General features: G+C 39.8%; 1 protein-coding gene across 2 annotated transcripts in view; it reads right to left on the bottom strand.

The window, feature by feature from the left end:
* Positions 1-23,001, bottom strand: part of PDE10A (phosphodiesterase 10A) — a 300,316-nt gene that overhangs the window by 44,144 nt on the left and 233,171 nt on the right. For both annotated transcript variants that reach the window (XM_075267819.1, XM_075267820.1), the window contains exon 3: positions 1,662-1,687. In XM_075267819.1, the coding sequence (XP_075123920.1) occupies positions 1,662-1,687 (26 nt within the window). The remainder of the gene's footprint in view (positions 1-1,661; positions 1,688-23,001) is intronic.

The raw sequence follows: 23,001 nt of genomic DNA, 5'->3' as shown, positions 1-23,001 counted from the left end.
GGCCCAAATCATAGTAAATATATTGTTGAATGACTATCTCAAGTATGTCCCATCTACAATACTACAGACTGCCTACAATGGGTGTCCTTGGAATCATCTTTGATAGCCCCAGCCCTGCTCCAAGCTCTACTCTGGTCCCCACGATCATTCTCTTGCCCATTCTGCCAGAGCTACAGATTTCATGTTACTTCTCTGGAGAATGACAAGATTCCATAACTTGCACCCGCCGGGCCTCTCTTCCAGAGTCCTTTATTTGGTGGAAACACGCTAGGTTTACGCTCTTCAATAACTTCCTCCTGTAGTAGTAACATGTAGTAACTAAGGAATACTTCATTCACATCAACACACCACCTCCAAGTGAGAACTATCAAACCCATCAGAGCTTTCACTTTTTGCATTCTCTTACGACATTTATTAGTAAGAGAAGTTGGCAGATGACTCTCATGGAAACATCCCTGAGAATATTACATAGGACCATATATATCTCCTCAGATCTTACCCTTGTTCTTCTGAGGTTGCCATAATTATGATGATGGCCTACAGAAATAGTGGACCTATCCACTTGTAATTATTGGCTGACCATTCAAAGAATGATCCAGCGCCTTTCAGGACCAACAGTACCCTTTTTGGCGCCTGTTTTCTTAATGGGTCTTAAACCTGTATGCCTCCATGCCTGTCTAATCTCTTAGTCTCTGAGGTACATTAAACATGTTGATACAATTATGTTATTTGAAAAGATTCATTCTATCCTAAATAATACTCAAACACACTTTGGTTGCCTTGGCTAAATAGGTCACATATCCTAGGTTTGTCATATTGCCTTCAGTTATAACCCAATGATGCAATGATTGGCCCACTGACCCCCATCATGGCAGAGGTCCTTACCATTGAAGACTGAGCTCTCTTACCCCCATAAAAATTTGCTCACTGCGAATGATTTTTTTATAACACGGTTCAAAGTCTTACATTTGCATGTTATAATGATTGTTTTTGCTGTTCATTTGCTTTACTGTGTATGTATATGTATTTTTGACATGTATTATCCTAGCCATCATTTAACCGCGGTGATCGGACACATGGACCCTTTACTAGTTTACGTTTACTACAAGTTTTCTTGTACATTGTTTCTAGGCTATCTGATCTCTGACGTACTTGTAGGGTATGGTAGTATTATGACAGTTTTTTATTTTGCCATTCAATAAATACTTGAAAACAAGTAAGTGATATTGAAACAATATCATTTAATAAATTAAATAAAGTGTTATAAAATTTGCTAGGGAGTGCGTGCATGAGCCCAAGTTGGTCAGTACTATGACAAAGATCAGTTGCATGATAAAGGTATAGCTTGCATTTCAAAGAGCTTTACTGCACCACAACAAATGTGTACATGTATGGGTCTATGTGAAAACTGCACAAAGGACAAATGGATGATATCAGTGCTGTCCATGCCACCAACAAATCCATAACAGGCTCCAAGCTCTTGACCCCTACTTGAAATCGTAATAATAAGTAAATAATGGGTCAGTGTGCTATCCATTAAAAACACAGATAGAACTTGGATGAAGTACATGGTAGTGGTCATAGAACCTTATATAGTTTTCATCTATGGATGACCTAAAACAGACTTACAGATTGGAAATAAAACAAATTAAGTTGCTTACCCTGCTGACTTCTGTGACGGTCATATCTGTAAAATAAGATTAAATAAATAAATAAATACATACAGTAAGAATTATAAAGAGAAAATGTAGCAAAGACAAATACTTAAAGGGGTTGTCCATTTTCAGATCAACATTTAGAGGCAAATGTTATTGTTTGTATAATGAAAAGTTATACAATTTTCCAATATATTTTCTGAATCAATTGCCCCTGGTCTTCTAGATTTCTGCTTTCTGTCATTCAATCACTTTATTACCAGTGGATACAAATTTGTCCATGGTCATGTGATGAGCACACAAGTGCACAGCTTGTTGTAGTCACAACACAGTAATCAGACAACTGCCTGGTAACAAGCTGTGCACCTGTGTGTCCATCACATGACTACGGACAAATTTGTATCTACTGGGAGAAAGAAGAATGAATGACAACAAGCAGAGATCTAGAAAACCGCGGGGGAATTGATACAGAAAGTATATTGGAAATTTGTATAACTTCATTATACAAACAATAACATTTAATTAATATTGGTCTGAAAGTGGATAACCCTTTCAATGATGACCAGTGCTCTATTATTCCACCTACAAATTTATGAATGCATAATCTGGAGTTACAATTCTCCTTGTGATAGAGGTGTACCTCTCTACAATCTGATACTGGTAGCACGGATTAAATATGTGAGAGTATGAGGGTACATGCCTACAACTTTTAGGGCAAACAATGTCAGGGGAATACAATTATTAGGGTTTTTTCTTCCACGCTCACACAAGTGCAAACATTTTCCTTTGTTATAAATGTATAATAAAATAGTAATAGCTTTTGCAGTGCTCTATTATTCAAAAAGGTTTTACAGTCCATATTTTTCAATCAAGTCAAACAAATGCATGCTGTAGTCAGGACAGAAGTCTATGGACACAGTCCAATATATCATGATAACTTTTTTGGCTACAAAAACATTTCCCCAACTATATGTATGAATGAGGTCTGAACTGGACCCAAGATAAAATTCATCTGAGTAATATATCATACAAGCAAACCATTAAAGGAGATGTATATTAAGGTAATTTGTTAGGTTGACAAGGTATCCCTTCCCCTTTTTAATGGCTGGGTGGTATGGCAGGTCCAATATTGCATGAAGTGGTCTATGCAGCAACTCACGACTGATCTACTACATAAAATACAACCTTACATAAAAAACAGCCTTTTAAAAAAAAAAAAAAAAAAAAAAAAAAAAAAAAAAAAAAGTCATATGCACTTACAGTGTAAGACTAATAAAACCACCATCAAAACAATTACATTTGTCTACCAGACTAAGCCTTGGCCACATAAAAGGCCAATTTCGCCATTTAAGACCAATTTCTAAACAAAGGTTGCTTAACTTCAGCTATAAAGTGCCTACCTCTTGTCTAAAGAAAACAAAAAAATTTCCAGGAATAAAAAAATGCGCTGCTGTAATTATCAATTCTTTATTGGATCAATGGCAATGCGTTTCCACACCTAGTTTGGTGTCTTCATCAGGCCAACCTGGCGGTGTTAGTGGGTAACGACCAAAGGTTGCTTAATTTCAGCTATAAAGTGTCTACGACTTGTCTAAAGGTATACAAACTTAATATATTGGTTTGTAGGGTATGATGAGGGTCTGTGAGAGAGAAGTAGACTCGGATCACGCAGGAAGATGGGAAAACAATGTGCTTGTTGATGTAGAAAGAAGAAACCACCTTAGGCAGGAAAGATGGTGACCTACAAAGGACAGCCTTGTCTTTTTGGAGAACAAGAAAAGGAGGCTTCCGGGACAGGGCAGCTAGTTTGGAGACCCTGCGTATGATAGCAACAGCCACCAGCAAGGCAACCTTTCAAGATAGAAGGTGAAGAGAGATCTCATGCAAAGGCTCAAAAGAGAGAGCCTGAAGCAACTCAAGGATGAGATTGAGATCCCACAGCAGAATGGCAGGGAGTACCACAGTGTGCCACTCCCTACAGGAAGGGCTTCACCTGAGGTTGGAAGGCCAGGGTCTTCTGAAAAAGAATGGCAAGGGCAGACACCTGCCCTTTAAGAGGGGAGAAAAAAAAAAAGAGTTCCTGGTCCAGACCACATTGGAGAAAGGCCAGGATTCTGGGAAGGGAAAAGGAGAGCACCTCCACACATGATAGATCTTAGCAGACTTGGCCTTTTGAGCGTTGAGCATGGTCTGTATACAGGAGATTGATTTGCAGAGGAAGAGGCCAAGGAGCGTCCGCAAGCAAAAACGTGATCCGAGTACCAGGCCCTGTAGACCAATCTGGAGCCACCAGGAGTGCTGGAACCCCTTAGCTTTGAGGGGTTTTTTTTTTTTTTTTTAGAGAACCTGAGGGATTAAAAGGAAGCAGACGCCCCTGGGTAGGAGAGTCACCAAAGATGCTCCTTGTGAACTCAGGAAGGCATAAGAATCTAGTGTTTAAGGTTGGACGGAGACTTGTCCCAGCAGACCAAAATTAAAAATTGCAAAGGACACGAGTGGAAATGAGCATACGGTATGGCCTCGAAGGTTGACATCATCGTGCCTTGGACCCGCATGCAGAGACGAAACGAACATGGAGAGTTCCTCTGAAGGTGGGGCACACCAGATTGGAAAGAAGGATCTTGGACTTTGGGAGAAAAATCTTGCCCTGTCGAGGATCATGACCAGGAATTCCATGTGCTGTGAAGGCACGAACCAGGACCTCCCCGTTGATTAGCCAGCCAAACCAGAATATTTTCCTAATCTGTCATCTTCAGACACTGCATGATCACCCCTTACACCTTGTGACCAGGGGTGTAACTACCGGGATAGCAGTGGTAGTGGCTGCCACAGGGCCCAGGGCATTAGGGGCCCGACGGCAGCCGCTACAGATTTTTTCTTCTTTCTTTTTCATGTCAAAAGTTCACCATTCATAGTTTTGCCACTGCTTGTGACCTTGCACATGGTAGTGGGGACTTGGTGACCAACAAGCTCAAAGAGGAAGAGGTGGGTGCCCTGTACACACTGAAGACCCCCCCCCTCCCCCCCTGCACCTAGGGGAAAAAAAGAAAAAGAAAGCACAATGGAAAGCAGAAGAGTTGATACAGGTCATGTCTGCCTCCTACTGTACAGACACTAGTATAAAATAACAGTGGTACCGCACACTCTCATGTAAGGTGGAGGTGCAAGCAAAAATCAACATCTGTCAACATCCAGAGAAAAATTCTGTTGCACACTCTAATAGACACTAGGCTAAAACTGGCTAGCATACAGTATGTAGAGAGGGTATAGCCTAGAGATCTTTTGTTATTTCTAGAGTCAGCCATCTACATGGATCAATGATCCTATGTTTTAACATAAGAAAAGTGTACAGACCACTTTGTTTAGTGAGCATTAAGCAGCCACATTTTGGACACTTATCAATATCTATATATATATATATATATATATATATATATATAACAAATAGTTCATGAAATGCAAACTGTATGCAGATTTGTGAAAGTATATTCACTGAGGCCAACCACCCTACAAAACAAACAACAACAAACAAATGCAAGAATATGTGTTTGTTGTTCTTCCATTTATTATTTCCTGTTGAGACAACTTGCTGAAATATTTAATCAATGTTTAATGCGTCATCAACTGTCATATTCACCTAATGAGGAAGCAAGAGAGGTATATAAATTGCCGTTTCATATGGGAATTGGTAGCCAACATCAGTAAAGAGGAGAATAATTAGTGGCCAACATAAAGTCAATTCTCACCAGAGGTTGGAGCAATCCACCGAGTAACAGATGTACCAGGGGAAAATTATCCAAAGCAACTGCAACTTGCGCACATTTACGTTTGAGATTCGTTTTTGGCTGGCTTCGGGGACACTAATGCACAACTGTGGGATTTTATCGACGTTGCTAAGACACAAAACCAAAAAACATTTGTCTTTATGGCTTGTGGCTACACTACAATTTACAAATCAAGTAACTTCCAGACCTCGCAAAATGATATAAAGAAAGAAAACTGCTTTAACATTATTTAAAAGTACAAATGTCTTTTCTCCCATGTGTACGTATACATCATTAACACATACCTATTAAAATAAGACAGATTATTAAGTACTAGGGGGAGATTTATGAAAATTGTTAAGATAAATAAAAAAAAATAAAAAAAATGTTTTTTTTTGCTCAACCATAGCTTTCAAAAGCACTATAAAAGAAATTTATTAGATTGCTATGGTCAACAGACAGGTTATACTCACTCTCAAATCTCTCCCTATGGTCTGTCAATTCTGCACAAATAAAGCTATAATAACTTTAGAACAGTAATCTGTTCACTCCTTAACCCTTCACACCAAGTAGCACTAAACAGGAGACCTGAAGCTGTTTTAGGGTATACTACATTCACCCCATGGATAAAAACAGTTAGCTTTCCGTATTAAAATGCATATACAGAACAAACACAAACAGGCACACTGCACAGCTTTTCCTCCATTATGAATAGTTGGAAACAAGCAGAGCCAGCTGGTCATTATCCATCATTATATGGAGCTATGAAATGTTATTGAGTGCCTGGAATGCCTTAACTACATGGATCAATGATCCTATGTTTTAACATAAGAAAAGTGTATTGACCACTTGGTTTACTGAGCATTAAGCACCAGAAGTTCAAGTGCCTGGTTAAATGACATTAAAGGCTTGATTCCCACAGTGCAATTCTGTTGTGTTTTTGTTGTCTCTCTTCCTTTATTCAACCAAAGCCTCTTACAGTGTGACACGTTGGGAAAATTCATGCCACTATTGGCCAGATTTCCAGGCCTAAACCCAGTCCAGAAACCCAGACTACTGTCACCTATGATGCTCGAAGTCCCTGCCTTTACTGTATAGTATTGACAGTAGAGTCGCAGGCAGACAGGATTCCTAGCATCATCAATGACTATAATACTGTACTTGGAGTCGGGTCTACACACTGGGTTCAGGCTGGGAAATGCAGCTAATACAATTTCAACTGCTATTACTGCATTACCAGGATTACCAGTGATAAACATCACAGGGGACAGGAGAGTATGGTTTTATTTTATTTTTTCTCATCTCCCCTGGCCTAATTAATAAATACATTTTTAGACTGGACAACCCCTTTAAGTATCACAACTGAAAGAACATATGGTCTGGTTTGATAAATACATAAAATTTGCTTCTACATCATTTGCATGGTCGGGTGTGTATGTGTCGCTGAGTATGAGATGAAAATTATTAAAAAGGAGTAACGATTTGGGCCAGGTTTTACTGAGAACTCATACCAGCCACAATGCAAAAAGTGTTTATCATGTTCCTCAAACCATTCCTAAAGATATCAAGGTGGGGATTTGTTTCTAAATGTCTCAGATCTCAAACTCATTGAGCATGAGTGATTTGTGCTGGAAAAAACAAATCCAATGCATGGAGGTCCAGCATCACAACTCATAGGACGTAAAAGGATCTGTCAAAGTCTTGGTGTCAGATTATACAGGACACCTTCAGGAGGTTCTAATGTTTTGGTTTACTGATACAGAGGCATCTATAGGGCAAAGAAAAACAAACAGTCTTATTTTATGTAAAAATATGTATTACAGAAATGGATGCAAACCAATACCAAAAAAATATACAATTAAAAACTACAGATAAATACATTTGCTAATGTACTACATAATGCCATTTGATATATGAATGAAAACTTAAGAAACACCATGTTGTGGACAAGATCCAGGTCATACATTATATATATATATATATATTTAATATATTATTATTTGTTTACAAAATTCCATCCATACAATGTTTAGATTGTATTGCCAACAGTGTGATGAAATGACATGCCTTCTAATTGGCAACGCCAGGAAATGAAAGTTCAACTGAGTGCAAGGGTTTGTGTTTTTAATTTCCAGTAAATCTCTTGACAATATCCATTGCCAGTGTAAAATGCTGAATACTGTGAAAGCACAAGTGACTAGTATATGAAACATTTAAAAAAAAAAGAGGAAAACACTTAAAAATGGACTATAAAAGAAAATAGAGGATAAAAATATGGTTTTAAAAGGTGGTCTACCACCCCTCAAAAACATATCTTTTCATCTGACCCCTCGCCACACCTGCCTGAGTTTTCTCCAAGTGGGATGAGTCATAGTAGAGAGACTTTGCACAGGCATGAGAAGGAAGGAGTCCAAGAGGCACTCTGGGAGCTGAAGGCCTGCCCCAAGTGGGCCAACTGCCTCACTGCATATTGATTCAAAGTTGTTTTTTTCCAAATCTATAAAAGTGATATACAGTACAGACCAAAAGTTTGGACACACCTTCTCAAAGAGTTTTCTGTATTTTCATGACTATGAAAATTGTAGATTCACACTTTCAAAGTTTTCCCAATTTTTCAGACTGACTGACCTTCATTTCTTAAAGTAATGATGGCCACTCGTTTTTCTTTACTTAGCTGCTTTTTTCTTGCCATAATACAAATTCTAACAGTCTATTCAGTAGGACTATCAGCTTTGTATCCACATGACTTCTGCACAACACAACTGATGGTCCCAACCCCATTTATAAGGCAAGAAATCCCACTTATTAAACCTGACAGGGCACAACTGTCAATTGAAAACCATTTCTGGTGACTACCTCTTGAAGCTCTTCAAGAGAATGCCAAGAGTGTGCAAAGCAGTAATCAAAGCAAAAGGTGGCTACTTTGAAAAACCTAGAATATAAGTCACCAGACCTGAACCCAATCGAGATGGTTTGGAGTGAGCTGGACTGCAGAATAAAGGTAAAAGGGCCAACAAGTGCTAAGCATCTCTGGGAACTCCTTCAAGACTGTTGGAAGACCATTTCAGGTGACTACCTCTTGAAGCTCATCAAGAGAATGCCAAGAGTGTGCAAAGCAGTAATCAAAGCAAAAGGTGGCTACTTTGAAGAACCTAGAATATAAGACATATTTCCAGTTGTTTCACACTTTTTTGTTGTCTATAATTCCACGTGTGTTATTTCATAGTTTTGATGCCTTCAGTGTGAATCTACAATTTTCATAGTCATGAAAATACAGTAAACTCTTTGAATGAGAAGGTGTGTCCAAGCTTTTGGTCTGTACTATACATAACAAAAGTATGATGTTTATCACTGGTAATCCTGGTAATGCAGTAATAGCAATTGAATTTGCTTGGTTGAGGTGGCAGATTCCATTTAATATGGACATAAACTATGCACATACATGCAGGAGGAGTGACCTTTCTCTGCTTACCAGACTAATTTTAAGAAGTTTTAGCACATTTAGCAAGTTTCCATGCTAGGGCATGACAGCTCTCTCTGGCTGCACCTCACTGAGGCTTAGTTCACATCTGCATCGATAATCCGTTCGGGGAAGTCTGCATGGAGACCCCCCCCCCCTTCCCGAATGGACTACCAAACGCATTGGCAAGCGGTGTACAGTGAAAGCACACGGACCCCATAGACTAAAATGGGGTCCGTTTGCTTTCCACCCAGTCTCCACACGAGTCATGCGGACAGGAAAGTAGATCGTGAAATCCCCATGCGGACTTCCCTGAATGGATTACCAGCGCAGATGTGAACTAGGCCTAACTTGTACTATAGGAATGGAGCAGCCTCTTAGTGCTGAGTTCCTATTCAAGGTATGACAAGGCATGAACAGAGGCACACACTGTCCATGGTTTTGGCACCAAATTCCAATATATAAAGTGCCTAGCATCCCTGTTCTGATTTGTTCCTGCTACTGCATTTATTTTTTCCTTTATTTTTTCCCCTGGGAGGAAACCGAAGCAAACATGAGAAGAACATACAAACTCCTTGTAGATGTCGTCCTTGGTAGGATTCAAACCCAGGACGGCAGCGCTGCTAGGCTGCCGTGATAACCACTAAGCCACTGTGTTGCCTACCTGCTGCATTTGTTTGCAGTTTTGTTTGCATTTATTACCATTAGCTTTCTGAATGGAGCCTGTTAAAGCCCCTTCTTTGCCGCCCCTTATAGCTTGTTTATTTGGGGTAAAGACCCCACTGCTCCTAAATCATTAAACAGTACGCCAAATGGACAAGCATCAATGTAAAGAAACCCACTGCCAGAGAACAGAAAGATCAGGATAACATAGTTCAAATAGGAGTTTAAAAGGAAGTATCGTTTTGTGGAAGAAAATGCTATCCTATGGTATAACAAGCCAAAGATCAATGCACCTATTACCAAAATTAATATAAATAAATCAAAATCAATCGTTTGCGTTCGAATATATGGCTCTACTGCCAGGGGACCTTAAAAAAAAAAAAAAAAGAGAGACTGGGACACCTCAGCAGCTATACAAAGATCCAGAATCACAGCAACTTATACTGCCAGATCACTGAGAATATGCCTGGACCAGCTAGAAAACCATCAGTAAAAGAGAAAAAGAACCTTTCCTCTCCAGGCCATGTGGAGATGGAAACAGAAATTAGCCTTCTTCAAAATAAATAAATAAATAAATAAATAAAATAGGCCTAGCTCTTGTGCCAGCTTAAGAAGAAGGCAAAGGCTTTTGCTCTCATTCTTTTCTTGGCCAGAACCCAAATGGGCCCCTGGCAGAGAATATAAACCTAAAATCCCTAAATTGCCATTCGAAATACAAGTAATTCAACAATGCTACGGTAAACCTATTATTTCAAGGGTGTTTTATGGTGTCGCTAGATCTCAGTGACACACATTATGTCCCCATTCACCTGGTACCAAGCTCTACCTTTAGACCCCTTGTCTACACTAAGATCACATCATACCTTGATGACTTCCTGATAATAGCCTCTTCTCAAGAGACCCTAAATTCCCATGTTCAACTAACTTTGAAGTGCTTTTCAGCCCTAGGCTGGGAGATTTGCATGGAGAATTTTAACTTCTCTCCAAGTTATCAAAATATTTTTCTTGGGATTCTCATCTGATGACCTTCTTTCTCCCACAAGAAAAAGAGTTTATGCACCTGCTGTTATCATCAGAGATACAATGAAGCCCATAGGTCCAAGGTCCAAAAGCCGATGAAAAAAAATCTGGAGACCTCATCAGTTGTCAGATGCCAGCCAGAGATGCTGGGGAGCTCATATATCATTCTCTGTACCCCAAAGAAAATGGCACCACTCACTGTCAATAACTTCTTAAAATCTGTGGGAGCTTTCTGCTATATGAGAAGCCTTAAAGAAGATGGAACAAGTTCTAAAGGGGATCATAGACCCTTTTAAACAACATGATGGCCATAGCCTATGTAAACAGGCAATGAGCCAAGTTTTGGCAAAGATCTTCAGGTCAACAGAAAAAAACCTGATTTGAAAACAGATTTTCTTAGCAGACACACTTTAATAAAAGGTAGAATGGAGACTGAACTGAGAAGTGTTCCAGACTCTTGCAGATATGTACTATATTTTACGTATCAATCTCTTCGCCTTAAGAGTAAGTGACTTGCTATTTGTCTTTTTTTATTTCATTCTTTCTCCTCCCCTATATACTGAAAAAAAAATCATGGGTTAAAGGCCCAAGTGGTAATCGCCCTCTTTTGACCTAAGAGGTCTTGCTTCCCCCTACAACTCTTGAAGACTGTACATGAACTGTACCTCTACGTCAAGATCTGACATCCCAGGGCCCCGTGTTTCATCCAACTGTCAGCCAGCTTCAACTAAGTGCCTGGAGATTGAGTGGTCCCTTCTGAAACAGAAGGGCTTCTCTGATAAAGCAGTCTCTACACTAGTACTCTCCGGAAAACCTATGACCAAAGTGGTGTCCATGTTCCATTTTGTTCAAGAGGTTATATTTCCATCATTTTACCAGAATTCTCTCTCAGAAAAAGAAAAGTCCTTGTATATTCTGGATGTCTATAGATGTGTGATAATTACCTATGCAGAACAGAAGAATTCGGAAATGATGACCACCTTCTCCTGCAGTACCAAGGAAAGTATTAGGGTGCATGCACACTGAGTAACGCCGGGCGTGTATGAGAGCCGTACACGCCGGGATTACGGCAGACTGCCGAACACTTCCCATTCACTTCAATGGGAGCGCTCGTAAACGCCGCTGTTACGAGCACTCCCATTGAAGTGAATGGAAAGTGTTCGGCAGTCTGCTGTAATGCCGGCGTGTACGGCTCTCATACACGCCCGGCGTTACGTAGTGTGCATGCACCCTTAGAGGAACAGTATATGTAAAATTAGGGCAGCATGATGGCTCAGTGGTTAGCACTGCAGCCTTGCAGCGCTGGAGTCCTGGGTTTGAATCCTACCAAGGACAACATCTGCAAGAAGTTTGTATGTTCTGCCTGGTTTCCTCCGAGTACCCTGGTTTCCTCCCACACTCCAAAGACATATACTGATAGGGAATGTAGATTGTGAGCCCTATATGGGACAGTGATTGACAATGTATGTAAAGCGCTGCGGAATATGATGGCGCTATATAAGTAAGCTTAATAAATAAATTATTGCTTGATGGATCAAACGACCATTTTCCTTCTGTTATGTGTCTCAGGACATTCCAGCTCCTGTGGATCTCAAGACACATTCCATTCGAGCCATGTCCACCTCCTGAGAAGAATGTGTCTCAGCCTCCATTGAATACATATACTGTAGTGCCAACTGGACCAATCCTTTGGCTTTTTATAAACATTACAAATTAAATAAGAACTTGTCACTTAGCCTTAAAGTCTTCTCATCTGTAGTCCCACACTAAAATACAGCTCCTATGTTAATTCTCCTGGCAGTGCCGTTGTATAGGTTTGGGGGAAAGATAACAATGACTGAATACTGGATTTCCCCTTTATCCTCCACAACTGGCCTGGGACTTCTCTCCCTATTATGTTGCTATGTTTGATATCATCTTTGGGCATGTTTGTTTTGTTTTTTTAACCATGTTTTACTTTGAGAAGATTGTCTTTTGGATGTCTTTGGATTAAATTATTTTTTTCTTGGAGCATCACAAGGTTCACAGTGGTTATTGAAACAGATATGTTAAAGGGGCCCCGTAAACGCTTTCTGGTTGTCTCCTGCCCCTGGGAATGAGAGAAAATTCCTAGCAATGCCGTTGTGGAGGTTAAAAGGGAAAAGCAATTACCAGTAAGTGAAATCTTCATCTTTTTGTCAACATGCAACTGAGCTCCTTGGAACAACAAAGGCATTGATGTAATAATACAAATGTAACAAAAGTTTATTGTATGAAACAAATCATAATGAGAAATCATTAGAAATCTTTTGGCTTAGATATCAACAAATTGTAAAGGCAGATTATAGAGGCGATGTTTTGGTCGTGTTAAAGAGCTTTCTCAGGCCCAATCTATAGGTTGAATGGGGTACAATGTAAAACCATAAAATGACAATATCATGGTACAAATGGGTATGCATAGTACCACAGTAAACATATACAAATATGGTAATATATATTACCATAATACACAATGCCTTGCAAAAGTATTCGGCCCCCTTGAACTTTTCAACCTTTTGCCAGATTTCAGGCTTCAAACATAAAGATCTCAAATTTTAATCTTTTGGGGAAGAATCAACAAGTGGGACACAATTGTGAAGTGGAACAAAATTTATTGAATATTTTAAACTTTAAACAAATAAACTGAAAAGTGGGGGGTGCAAAATTATTTGGCCCCCTTGCGTTAATACTTTGTAGCACCACCTTTTGCTGCGATTACAGCTGCAAGTCGCTAGGGATATGTCTATCAGTTTTACACATCGAGAGACTGAAATTCTTGCCCATTCTTTCTTGCAAAACAGCTGAACAACAGCTTACTTTTACTAAAAAGGTTGCGTTTGTGAACAGCAGTTTTCAGCTCTTTTCACAGATTCTCAAACAGATTCAGGTCTGTACTTTCACTTGGCCATTCTAACACCTGGATACGTTTATTTGTGAACCATTCCATTGTAGTTTTGCTTTATGTTTTGGATCATTGTCTTGTTGGAAGATAAATCTCCATCCCAGTCTCAGGTCTTTTGCAGACTCCAACAGGTTTTCTTCCAGAATGGTCCTGAATTTGGCTCCATCCATCTTCCCATCAATTTTAACCATTTTCCCTGTCCCTGTTTTCACTGTCCACCACCATGTTTGACAGTGGGGATGGTGTGTTCAGGGTGATGAGTGGTATTGCTTTTACGCCAAACATATCATTTTTCATTGTGGCCAAAAAGTTTGATTTTGGTTTAATCAGACTAGAGCACCTTCTTCCACATGTTTGGTGTCTCCCAGGTGGTTTGTGGCAAACTTTAAAAGAGAATTTTTATGGATATCTTTTAGAAGTGGCTTTCTTCTTGTCACTCTTCCATAAAGGCCAGATTTGTGCAGTGTACGACTGATTGTTGTGCTATGGACAGACTATCCCACCTCACCTGTAGATCTCTGCAGTTCATCTCTGATCAGTCTTCTCCTTGTTTGAAATGAAAGTTTAGAGAGACGGACGGTCCTTGATATATTTGCAGTGGTCTGATACTCTTTCCTTTTCAATATGATTGCTTGCACAGTGCTCCTTGGGATATTTAAAGCTTGGGAAATCTTTTTGTATCCAAATCTGGCTTTAAACTTCTCCACAACAGTATCTCAGACCTGCCTGGTGTGTTCCTTGGTCTTCATGATGCTCTCTGCGGTTTAAACAGAACCCTGAGACTATGAGAGATCAGGTGCATTTATACGGAGACTTGATTACACACAGGTGGATTCTATTTATCATCATCAGTCATGTAGGAGAACATTGGATCATTCAGAGATCTGATCTGATCTGAACGGAGTGAGTTTGCTGCACTGAAAGTAAAGGGGCCGAATAATATTGCACGCCCCACTTTTCAGTTTTTGTTTAAAAAAGTTTAAAATATCCAATACATTTCGTTCCACTTCACAATTGTGTCCCACTTGTTTTTGATTCTTCCCCAAACATTTAAAATGTGATATCTTTATGTTTGAAGCCTGAAATGTGGCAAAAGGTTGAAAAGTTCAAGGGGGCCGAATACTTTCACAAGTATAGTATTTCATATTATATGAGAGAGAAGGTAGAATGTCAATGCATGGTATCATAAATACAGGCTTATCAGGACTTATAAGTACCTGGGTGTGCTCCTCAATAATAAACTAGACTGGGCTGATCACCTGGAGGCGCTGCACAGAAAGGGCCACAGCAGACTCTACCTGCTCAGGAGGCTGAGGGCCTTCGGAGTCCAGGGGACACTTCTTAGGGCCTTTTTCAACTCTGTGGTTGCTTCTGCCATCTTTTTCGGTGTGGCCTGCTGGGGGAGCAGTATATCAACCAGGGACAGAAATAGACTTGATGGGCTGATCTGAAGGGCCAGCTCTGTCCTGGGGAGCCCCCTGGACCCAGTACAGTTGGTGGGTGACAGAAGGATACTGTCTGTGGTGACCTCCATGCAGGTGAACAAATCCCACCCCACGTACAAGACCTTGAAGGCACTTAGCAGCACTGTAAGCGACCCTCTGCTTCACCCCAAGTGTGAGAAGGAGCGCTATCGCAAGTCCTTCCTTCCAACCGCGACCAGGCTGTATAATCTACATCAGACCATGCGAAGATCACTCCGTACAGAAAACTAATGATTATGAAGTCTTCCTTCTTTCTTTTATTCCTTAGCTGCTATGGACTCCTAGTATATCTTCTCTTCTCAGCATATGTGTGTCTACGTCTGAATTTTCCCTAATGTGGGACTATTAAAGGATTATCTTATCTTATAATAGTGTTTACAAGGAAATACGGGTCAAATCAAGAGAGCAATACATATAAATATAGAAGGAGTATTTAAACAAGTCAAATATTGGAAAATAGAAAGGCAGGATACACACAATAAGACAAGAGGGAAAACCCCATATAAAACATATTTAAAACAGAGAATATAAATCAGGGGTCAGCAACCTTCAGTACTCTAGCTGCTGTGAAACTACAACTCCCTACATGCTCCATTCACTTCCATGAGAGTTCCAAGACCAGCAGAGCAAGTATGCATGCTGGGAGATGTAGTTTCACCACAGCCGGAGTGCCGAAGGTTGCCTACTCCTGGTATAAATAGTAGGCAAATGGATGCAGATTACAAAAAGGTAAGTCTCCCATTGCACTGTACTGCCCTCTGCCCCTCTTTCTGATTGACAGGGCCAGGTAATGTATGCCTAATCTTACATGGCCCAGAGTTCTGTTGCACTCTTGCCCACTGTTGTTAGAGCTTGTATAAGACTGCCATGTTGCTTGCCTGGTCTAAGTCACATGTACTGCACATGTGCCAAGAATCATGTGTCAAAGTCATGACCAGACAAAATTAGGCATACTCTATTTGACCCAGTCTATCACAGCCAGGAGGGAGGGGCAAAGGGCACAGAGTGGTAGGAGTCTTACCCTCTTTGGAGTAACAAGTGCATTGTTGTTGTTCCAAAGAGCTCATTTGCATATTGACAAAAACTGTGATATACTTGCAGCAGAGATCCATTCATAAGGAAAAAAACGTTCCTTGATTCAGATGACCCTAACCTATTTGCAGGGCTGGGTTGATATACTGGATTCTGGTGACAGAGACCATTTAACAGAAACAAATGACTTTGGAACGTCCAGTTAGTCAATAAGTGGTTGAGGCAGATCACCAATGTGGCCATCAAATGGATGAGCAGACATTTCCTGCACCTTGAGACAGGGACCAGGAAATGAAGAGCAGCTGGGACTGAACATTGTTGGAATAATAGTTGTACGAGATCATCCCTTTTTTAAAGATGAATACATGCTTAAAAATGTATCCCTCCAGAAAAACCCTTTAAATTCGTTATGAACAAGTGATTAGATAAAGTAAATCCAAAATTAACAAGAAAAAGAGAACAAAAAGCCGCGTTACTTATTACAAATATTTTTATTATTTATTTTTTTAATAAAAATGAGTTGATGTTCGGTTATAGAACTCCATAATGTTCTGTCAAGGCCAGCTGCTCAAACACAGTAAAAAGTTAAGGACTCTTGAACTGTAAAATGGTCATAAACAAGTTGCAACTTGTCAGTAGGCAACCAGCTATCTAGTTCATTAGTAGCAAGTAACAAATGAGAAAACTTACTAACCATGTTATTGTGCTTCTTTATAATGTGTTGTACATCAGTAACCACTGAAGGGAGAAGCATAGTTTGATACTTAAGGAGGAGGCTTTTTTAATATTTTCACTTTCACCAGTACATATCATATAAGTAGATTAACATTGATATTATACATTGCTTTTGCACTGCATTTGTCAACTATTGGTGGATTTATTATGGGATAATCATTGGACGGTACAAGAGCATCCTGCCACAGCCACACTAAAATCCCCATCCTGACAGGAAGAGGCCAAAGATCTGCACCAGAGAACTCTAGGAGAGGACAATTAATTGAAAAATAACCAAATATGAATATCAACTAGGATAACGACAGGATTTTGTTCACGTAGGTTATTTTGCTTCGGTTATTACAATATTTCCGAACCGAAATTATTATACTTTGCAGTCTCCTCAGGCCCCAGAGTATAAGAAGTGGAGGTGATCAAACATACAAAGGTCACCTCTCCTGGGCTCTGGCGCGACTCCCTGCTGTTTTCAGGTTCTTCTGCTCATAGCCTTTCCCCTACCTGACCTCTAACCTCTTATTCCATGTTATTTTTTAAGGTTGTATGAGTGGTCTTAAGTGGTTGAGGATTTTGTTAATAAGACATTAATTGATGTGATCATTTCATATAAATAAGAAGCTCTCAGCTATTGTAGTTTGGGACTGCCAATAGCTATGACATGCATGGAGGAAGAATACAATTATGCAAACAATTTCTAGGAGATATATACTATATTACACAGCTCTTGCAGCAGCTTATCTCAGTCAGGTCTGTTATCTCTCAATGTAAACACTAAGCTAACCCTCAGTGGATTTGGTATATGCATTTGCATATTATTTGATCAGCTCCAGGCAACATGCTGACACACTGGATGGGAAAACACCTTTCATCCAAATTGGCAGTTTGCTACTTTTAAACATGCCTGGAAAAAAAAAAAATCTAATTTGTTGCAAAATTCTAAAACAAAGAGAGCTATGAAGGGAGCCAGAAGTCAACAGAGTTCTCCTCAAGCGGAGCTGAGGGGGATCATTGAAGCCAACAACACACTCATTATATGGTGTCCCAGTGAGCAGCTGAGATGCCGGAATAATCATGGGCACAGTGAGAGGAATGTGTTCAGCGGCAGGCCAACTTAACAGCTTCTGAAACGCCGGATTATCAACGCCAACAACACGCTCATTATATGGCGTCCCAGCGATTTGCTGAGATGCTGGAACAATCACGGGCAGAGGCTAGTGTAATAATATATATATATGTGTGTGTTTCAATTGAGTTTTTTTTCACAGAGCCAAAGAATGATAAAGCTAGGTTATATAAGATTGCAAGCTGTTGAGAGTAGGGCCTTCACTCCTACTGTTTGATATGTTAATTATTTTGTAACGCTTTAATGCCCGATATTACCTGTTCATGTTCTGATTTGTAAAGTACTGCGGAATATGTTGGAGCAATGCAAAATTTTTTTTTTTTATTTTTTTTTTAATGTAGATTGTGAGCCCCACATAGAGCTCACAATGTACATTTTTCCCTATCAGTATGTCTTTTTTTTGGAATATGGGATGGAAATCCATGCAGACACGGGGAGAACATACAAACTCCTTGCAGATGGTTTTTTGCCCATGGCGGGATTTGAACACCAGGACTCCAGCGCTGCAAGGCTGCAGTGCTAACCACTGAGCCACCATGTGGCCCCTGGAGCAATGCAAAATTTTGAGAGAAAAATTTCAGGAGCTCACATATACCCCAAGTAAAGCCCTAGAGGATATGGAACATCATGAGCCTAAACATCTTTTTTTTCTAAACAGCCAATCATAGGGTTCAAACAGCTAAATTTAATTTGATAATTTTTTGGCATCAAATGATATTTGGTTGCACTCCTGTACTCACATTAGTGTATTTTAGAACTATGGCCAAAAAAACCCCAAAAAACTTGAACTGCTTGCCAAATAGGCTTTAACGTTAACGCTTGTATATAAAAGTGCTCCAATAAATAAACATAACTAAAAGGCTTCAAGTGGGCTGCTCTCATACACACAAGATTGTGTTAAAATCTTCTAATCTTTATCTAATGTGTTTAACTAGCCAATAATAGCTTAAAATGGCTCTATCATTGGGAAAAGTCATACTTGCATAGCCTTTAGAAAGCCTTTTTGAATGAGACCGTTTTTATTCATATGCTAATTAGCCTTCTCCATGCCCCCCGGAAGTCTCTTCGTTTCGTTTGCTGTATATACAGCACAGGCTCCTGCTGCTGACTCCTCCTCCCTGCTCTCACACACAGCACACAGTATAGAGAGGAGAGCTGGCTGACAACTTCCTGTGCACTCAGGAGGCTACCTAGCATATGAATAAAAACGGACTTATTCAAAAACTACTGAGCCAATTTACATACTAAAGGTAGGTGTGGAATAGCCTTTCTAAAGGCTATGCAAGTATGTGCTTAGTTAAAAATGACTTTTCCCAATGATAGAGCCATTTTAAGCTATTATTGGCTAGTTAAACACATTGGATTAAGATTAGAAGATTTTTCCAATGATAGAGCCCCTTTAAATATAGGGTTGGACGATTTTATACTCTGGGGTCTCTTCATTTTAAAATCCACCGCTGTTCCCTTTCTGATGCTGCGTGGACTCCCTTCTGGTCTCTACATCCTATTCCCACTTAGATTACGTTCACTTGGAGAAATTTGGAGCTCATTTTGAGGTGGATTTTTCTCAAAATTGGCTCCAAGTTCATGCTGGGATCTACCTCCTATTCTTTTTAAAGGCAGGTAGTGATGGATCTTGTATGCTGAAAAACTAAGCATCCTGGTCGATTTTGGCCAGCATTCTGTGGCCAATTCAGCCACAGAAACCATGATATAAGGCTCAGTACGAAAACTTTCTGTCACAGGTTCCACAGGGATGGAATTTAGAGAGGAAGCTGAGGCAAGACCAACTCATTCCTCTTCAAATTATGCAGTGAAATCCTAGCCTTAAAAATCAGATTTGTAGCTTTATATATATTCCTATAGTTGAGTAAGTTCCAATATCTTACATTAATGGTACATGTATTTACACATAGCTGCAGCCTGTTTTAGCACTACAAATCTGTCTCTCATTATTAAAAAAAATAATAATAATGCTGAGGCCCCCCATAATTTTTGGGGATATATTTGCATATTCCTTAGCTAGAATTTTTAGCAAGGCATACATGGTCTATGTCCACATCTTCTTAATCAGATATAATACCCCTTCTGCCCAGGTGGAGCTAGGGAAAAAAAAAATCCAACGGTGCCAGAATCAGTGAAGTGAAAGGTCTTCTTTAACAAAGAGGAAATGATCACTAAGCCAGTTACTACTACAATCAGTGACTGGCGAAATGGCCATTTCCTATGTATTCATACAGAACATGGAACAAAAATTTGTAATAGAAATCTGTCATGTATTAAGTTATTAAAAAGTTATGTAATTTCATGTGTAAAGTTACCAAAAAGATTATTCACCTTCTAAACATGCAGGCACATATCAACAAGAATAGGTGCTCCATCTTATGAAGAGCAATCTGTTTTTGATGTAGTAAGGCCCCATAAACACAACCATGTGTAGTGTATGGGTCATTAAAAACGGCACAGATGACAAACAGATTGCTATCTATGTGTTATCTGTGGTTTTCATTGACCCATCCCTTGGAATGAATGGACTGAGCCACAAATACAGACAGGTATAGGACCTGTTCCATACTTTGCAGCTCTTCACAACAGCCAGTACACACAGCCACAAGGAATTACAATTGTGGATCAAATCTATCGTCATATGCATGGGGCCTAAGTGGTTAAAAAAAAAAACTATTTGAAATTACTAAAAATAGGTTATTTAGTCCTAGCATATAAATCTTTGATAAAGAAAGTGACTGTTTGGTTTTTCACTTAGTACAGTATATTTTTTCTGCTGCTGTTAAGATAAATGTTGCTTATGGCATGTTACATGAACCAGTTTTCATGTTATAATGCTAAGCGAAGGCTTAAAAATAAACACAGCTGGGAGCTCATAGTTTAGTCAAAGTTACATTACGCACAAGACTAACTGCTATCAGACGTCATCCAGATAAGAAACGCAAACTAAGGACAACTTATACATACATCTTAAGAAGTCCCTAGCCAATTGACAGTTCGAGGTACACTGCAATGTTATAGCATACTCTTTACTACAACAGTAACTAGAAGTCATATTTATAAAGAAAACATTAAAATGCTAACCTTTAAGTAAAATAAATATATTAGTTTGCTTATTGTTACATAAGCCCCATATGAATAAATGACTAATGAAGACCACCTTTTGCATTTAGCCCACCAGCCCCGTTTCTGTAGTCAAGCAGTTTCTTTGGGAAACTGAGAGGACTTATAACCTCAATGGGTTTCTTGCAGCAAAGGGCATCAGGGGGCCTGCTGAGAAGACAAACGATATGGATTTTAGCAGAATGAAACGATCCCCTGGCAGCTAAGTCTAAATTCCTAGTATACTTCATGTGCTTCACTGTACTGGCCTTAAGGACACTGCTCTTTTGGTTTCTTTCTACCACTCTGAACTCTCATTCACTGCATCATTTGCTGTCTACTACTTCTTCTCTTCACCTTGTGTAGAGGTTCCTTCATGCAGCCCCTACAAACTATTAGCAGATTTGCCTTTCAGTACCATTTTCATGCTGATGAAAAAGCATCTGAAGCAGAAACTTTCAAAAATGCAACTCCTTGCATTTTCACCACCTACTAAACCTGATTTTTCCATTTTAGTGTACTGTACTATGATTGCTCCATTAGTTCTGTTAATGCGTTTGTCACTCTTTAATGTCAGATTTTTTTGTACCCTATGAATCGTAAAAGCGTACTCCCAAAATTAGTCTATTTAAGACTAAGGCCCCACAGAAAAAAACGCTACAAGAGAAACTGAGGCAGTTTTTCCCACAGCGCTTTGCACAGAAAGTTTGCAGAGGTTTCTTCAGCGGGCTTTCTGCTTCAATTATACCTATAAGGAAACCTCTGGTGTTTACATAGTTATAATTGACATGCTGTGAAATCCAAAACTGTAATGGTTTTGGAAATTGCAGAGTGTCCTCTGTGCATATTTTGCCGCTGTATGGGGATGGGATTCACTAGAATCCCATCTACCACGCAGGGACTGTAAAACGCCTCCATGTGAGGCCCGGCCTAAATGTGTAAACCTTTCATGCAATATAATAGATGCTAGATTGTTGGCAGTACAATTCCCTCTCCTGCTTACGTGGAGAAATGTGATGCAAACTTTTCATTCCCATGCAGTAGCAATGATCCAGTGCCTATAAATACAGTAAAGGTGGCAACAATGATCCTAGGAAAATGTGTTCCCAATTATTTTATAATTTATCACCCCCCTGTAAAAGGGCTGTAGGGGGATGCTGAACATGCTATATAGATCTGTTTTTGTTCCTTAGTGTTAAAATTTTGACATTGTGCTTTACTGTTTTTTTTTTTTAACCAAACTATATAGATCCACTGGTAATGATACATCTATTAAGGCAGTCTGTGCAGCAGGTATGAGAAATGGCCACATGTTTGAGCCAAAGTACAAATGGTTATATACCGTATATACTCGAGTATAAGCCGACTCGAATATAAGCTATGGCCCCTAATTTTACCACAAAAAAAATGGGGAAATTTATTGACTCAAGTATAAGCTGAGGGGGGAAATGCATCAGCTTCTGGAAAATTTAAAAAATTAAAATGGCCGGAGAATTTGGGTGCAGTAGACGTTGGCGAAGGGGAGGGGGTGTTTAGGTTGTCTGTCTGCCCTTTCCCTGAGCTTGAGGACTGTTTTTTTTCCCTCCACTTGGAAATCAGCCTGGCTGAATATAGGGTATCTGCAGTGCTCCTATTAACCCCCTCCCGATGGAATAAGAGCACTGCAGATACCCTATATTCAGCATGACTGTAGTCAGGCTGAATTCCAAGAGGGGGGAAAAAATCCCAGTCTTCAAGTTCAGGGAAGGGGCAGACAAACAACCAAAATGCCACCCCCCCCCCCTTCCCCAGCTTCACCCCAAACCCTGACCCCCATCGACATCAATTTAGTATTTATCCTCTATGGATAGGGGATAAATACTTGAAAAATCACTCTTACTATTCATTTCAACAGGGGGGATATTGTTATACACACTCCAGAAACTCTGTATTGTTTGCACGGTGTAGATTTTCTTCAGGTTGCTCTCACTGTCCAGCTCCTGGGGTAGATCCAGGCCTGTGAGCTGCGCAGAGAGTCAGCAGCTGTGCAGTTAGTGACAA

The sequence above is a fragment of the Leptodactylus fuscus genome, chromosome 3 (genome assembly GCF_031893055.1).
Source record: "Leptodactylus fuscus isolate aLepFus1 chromosome 3, aLepFus1.hap2, whole genome shotgun sequence".
Lineage (NCBI taxonomy): Eukaryota > Metazoa > Chordata > Amphibia > Anura > Leptodactylidae > Leptodactylus > Leptodactylus fuscus.
Note: the sequence above shows the minus strand (reverse complement) of the source record. Positions and strands in the feature narration are given on the sequence as shown.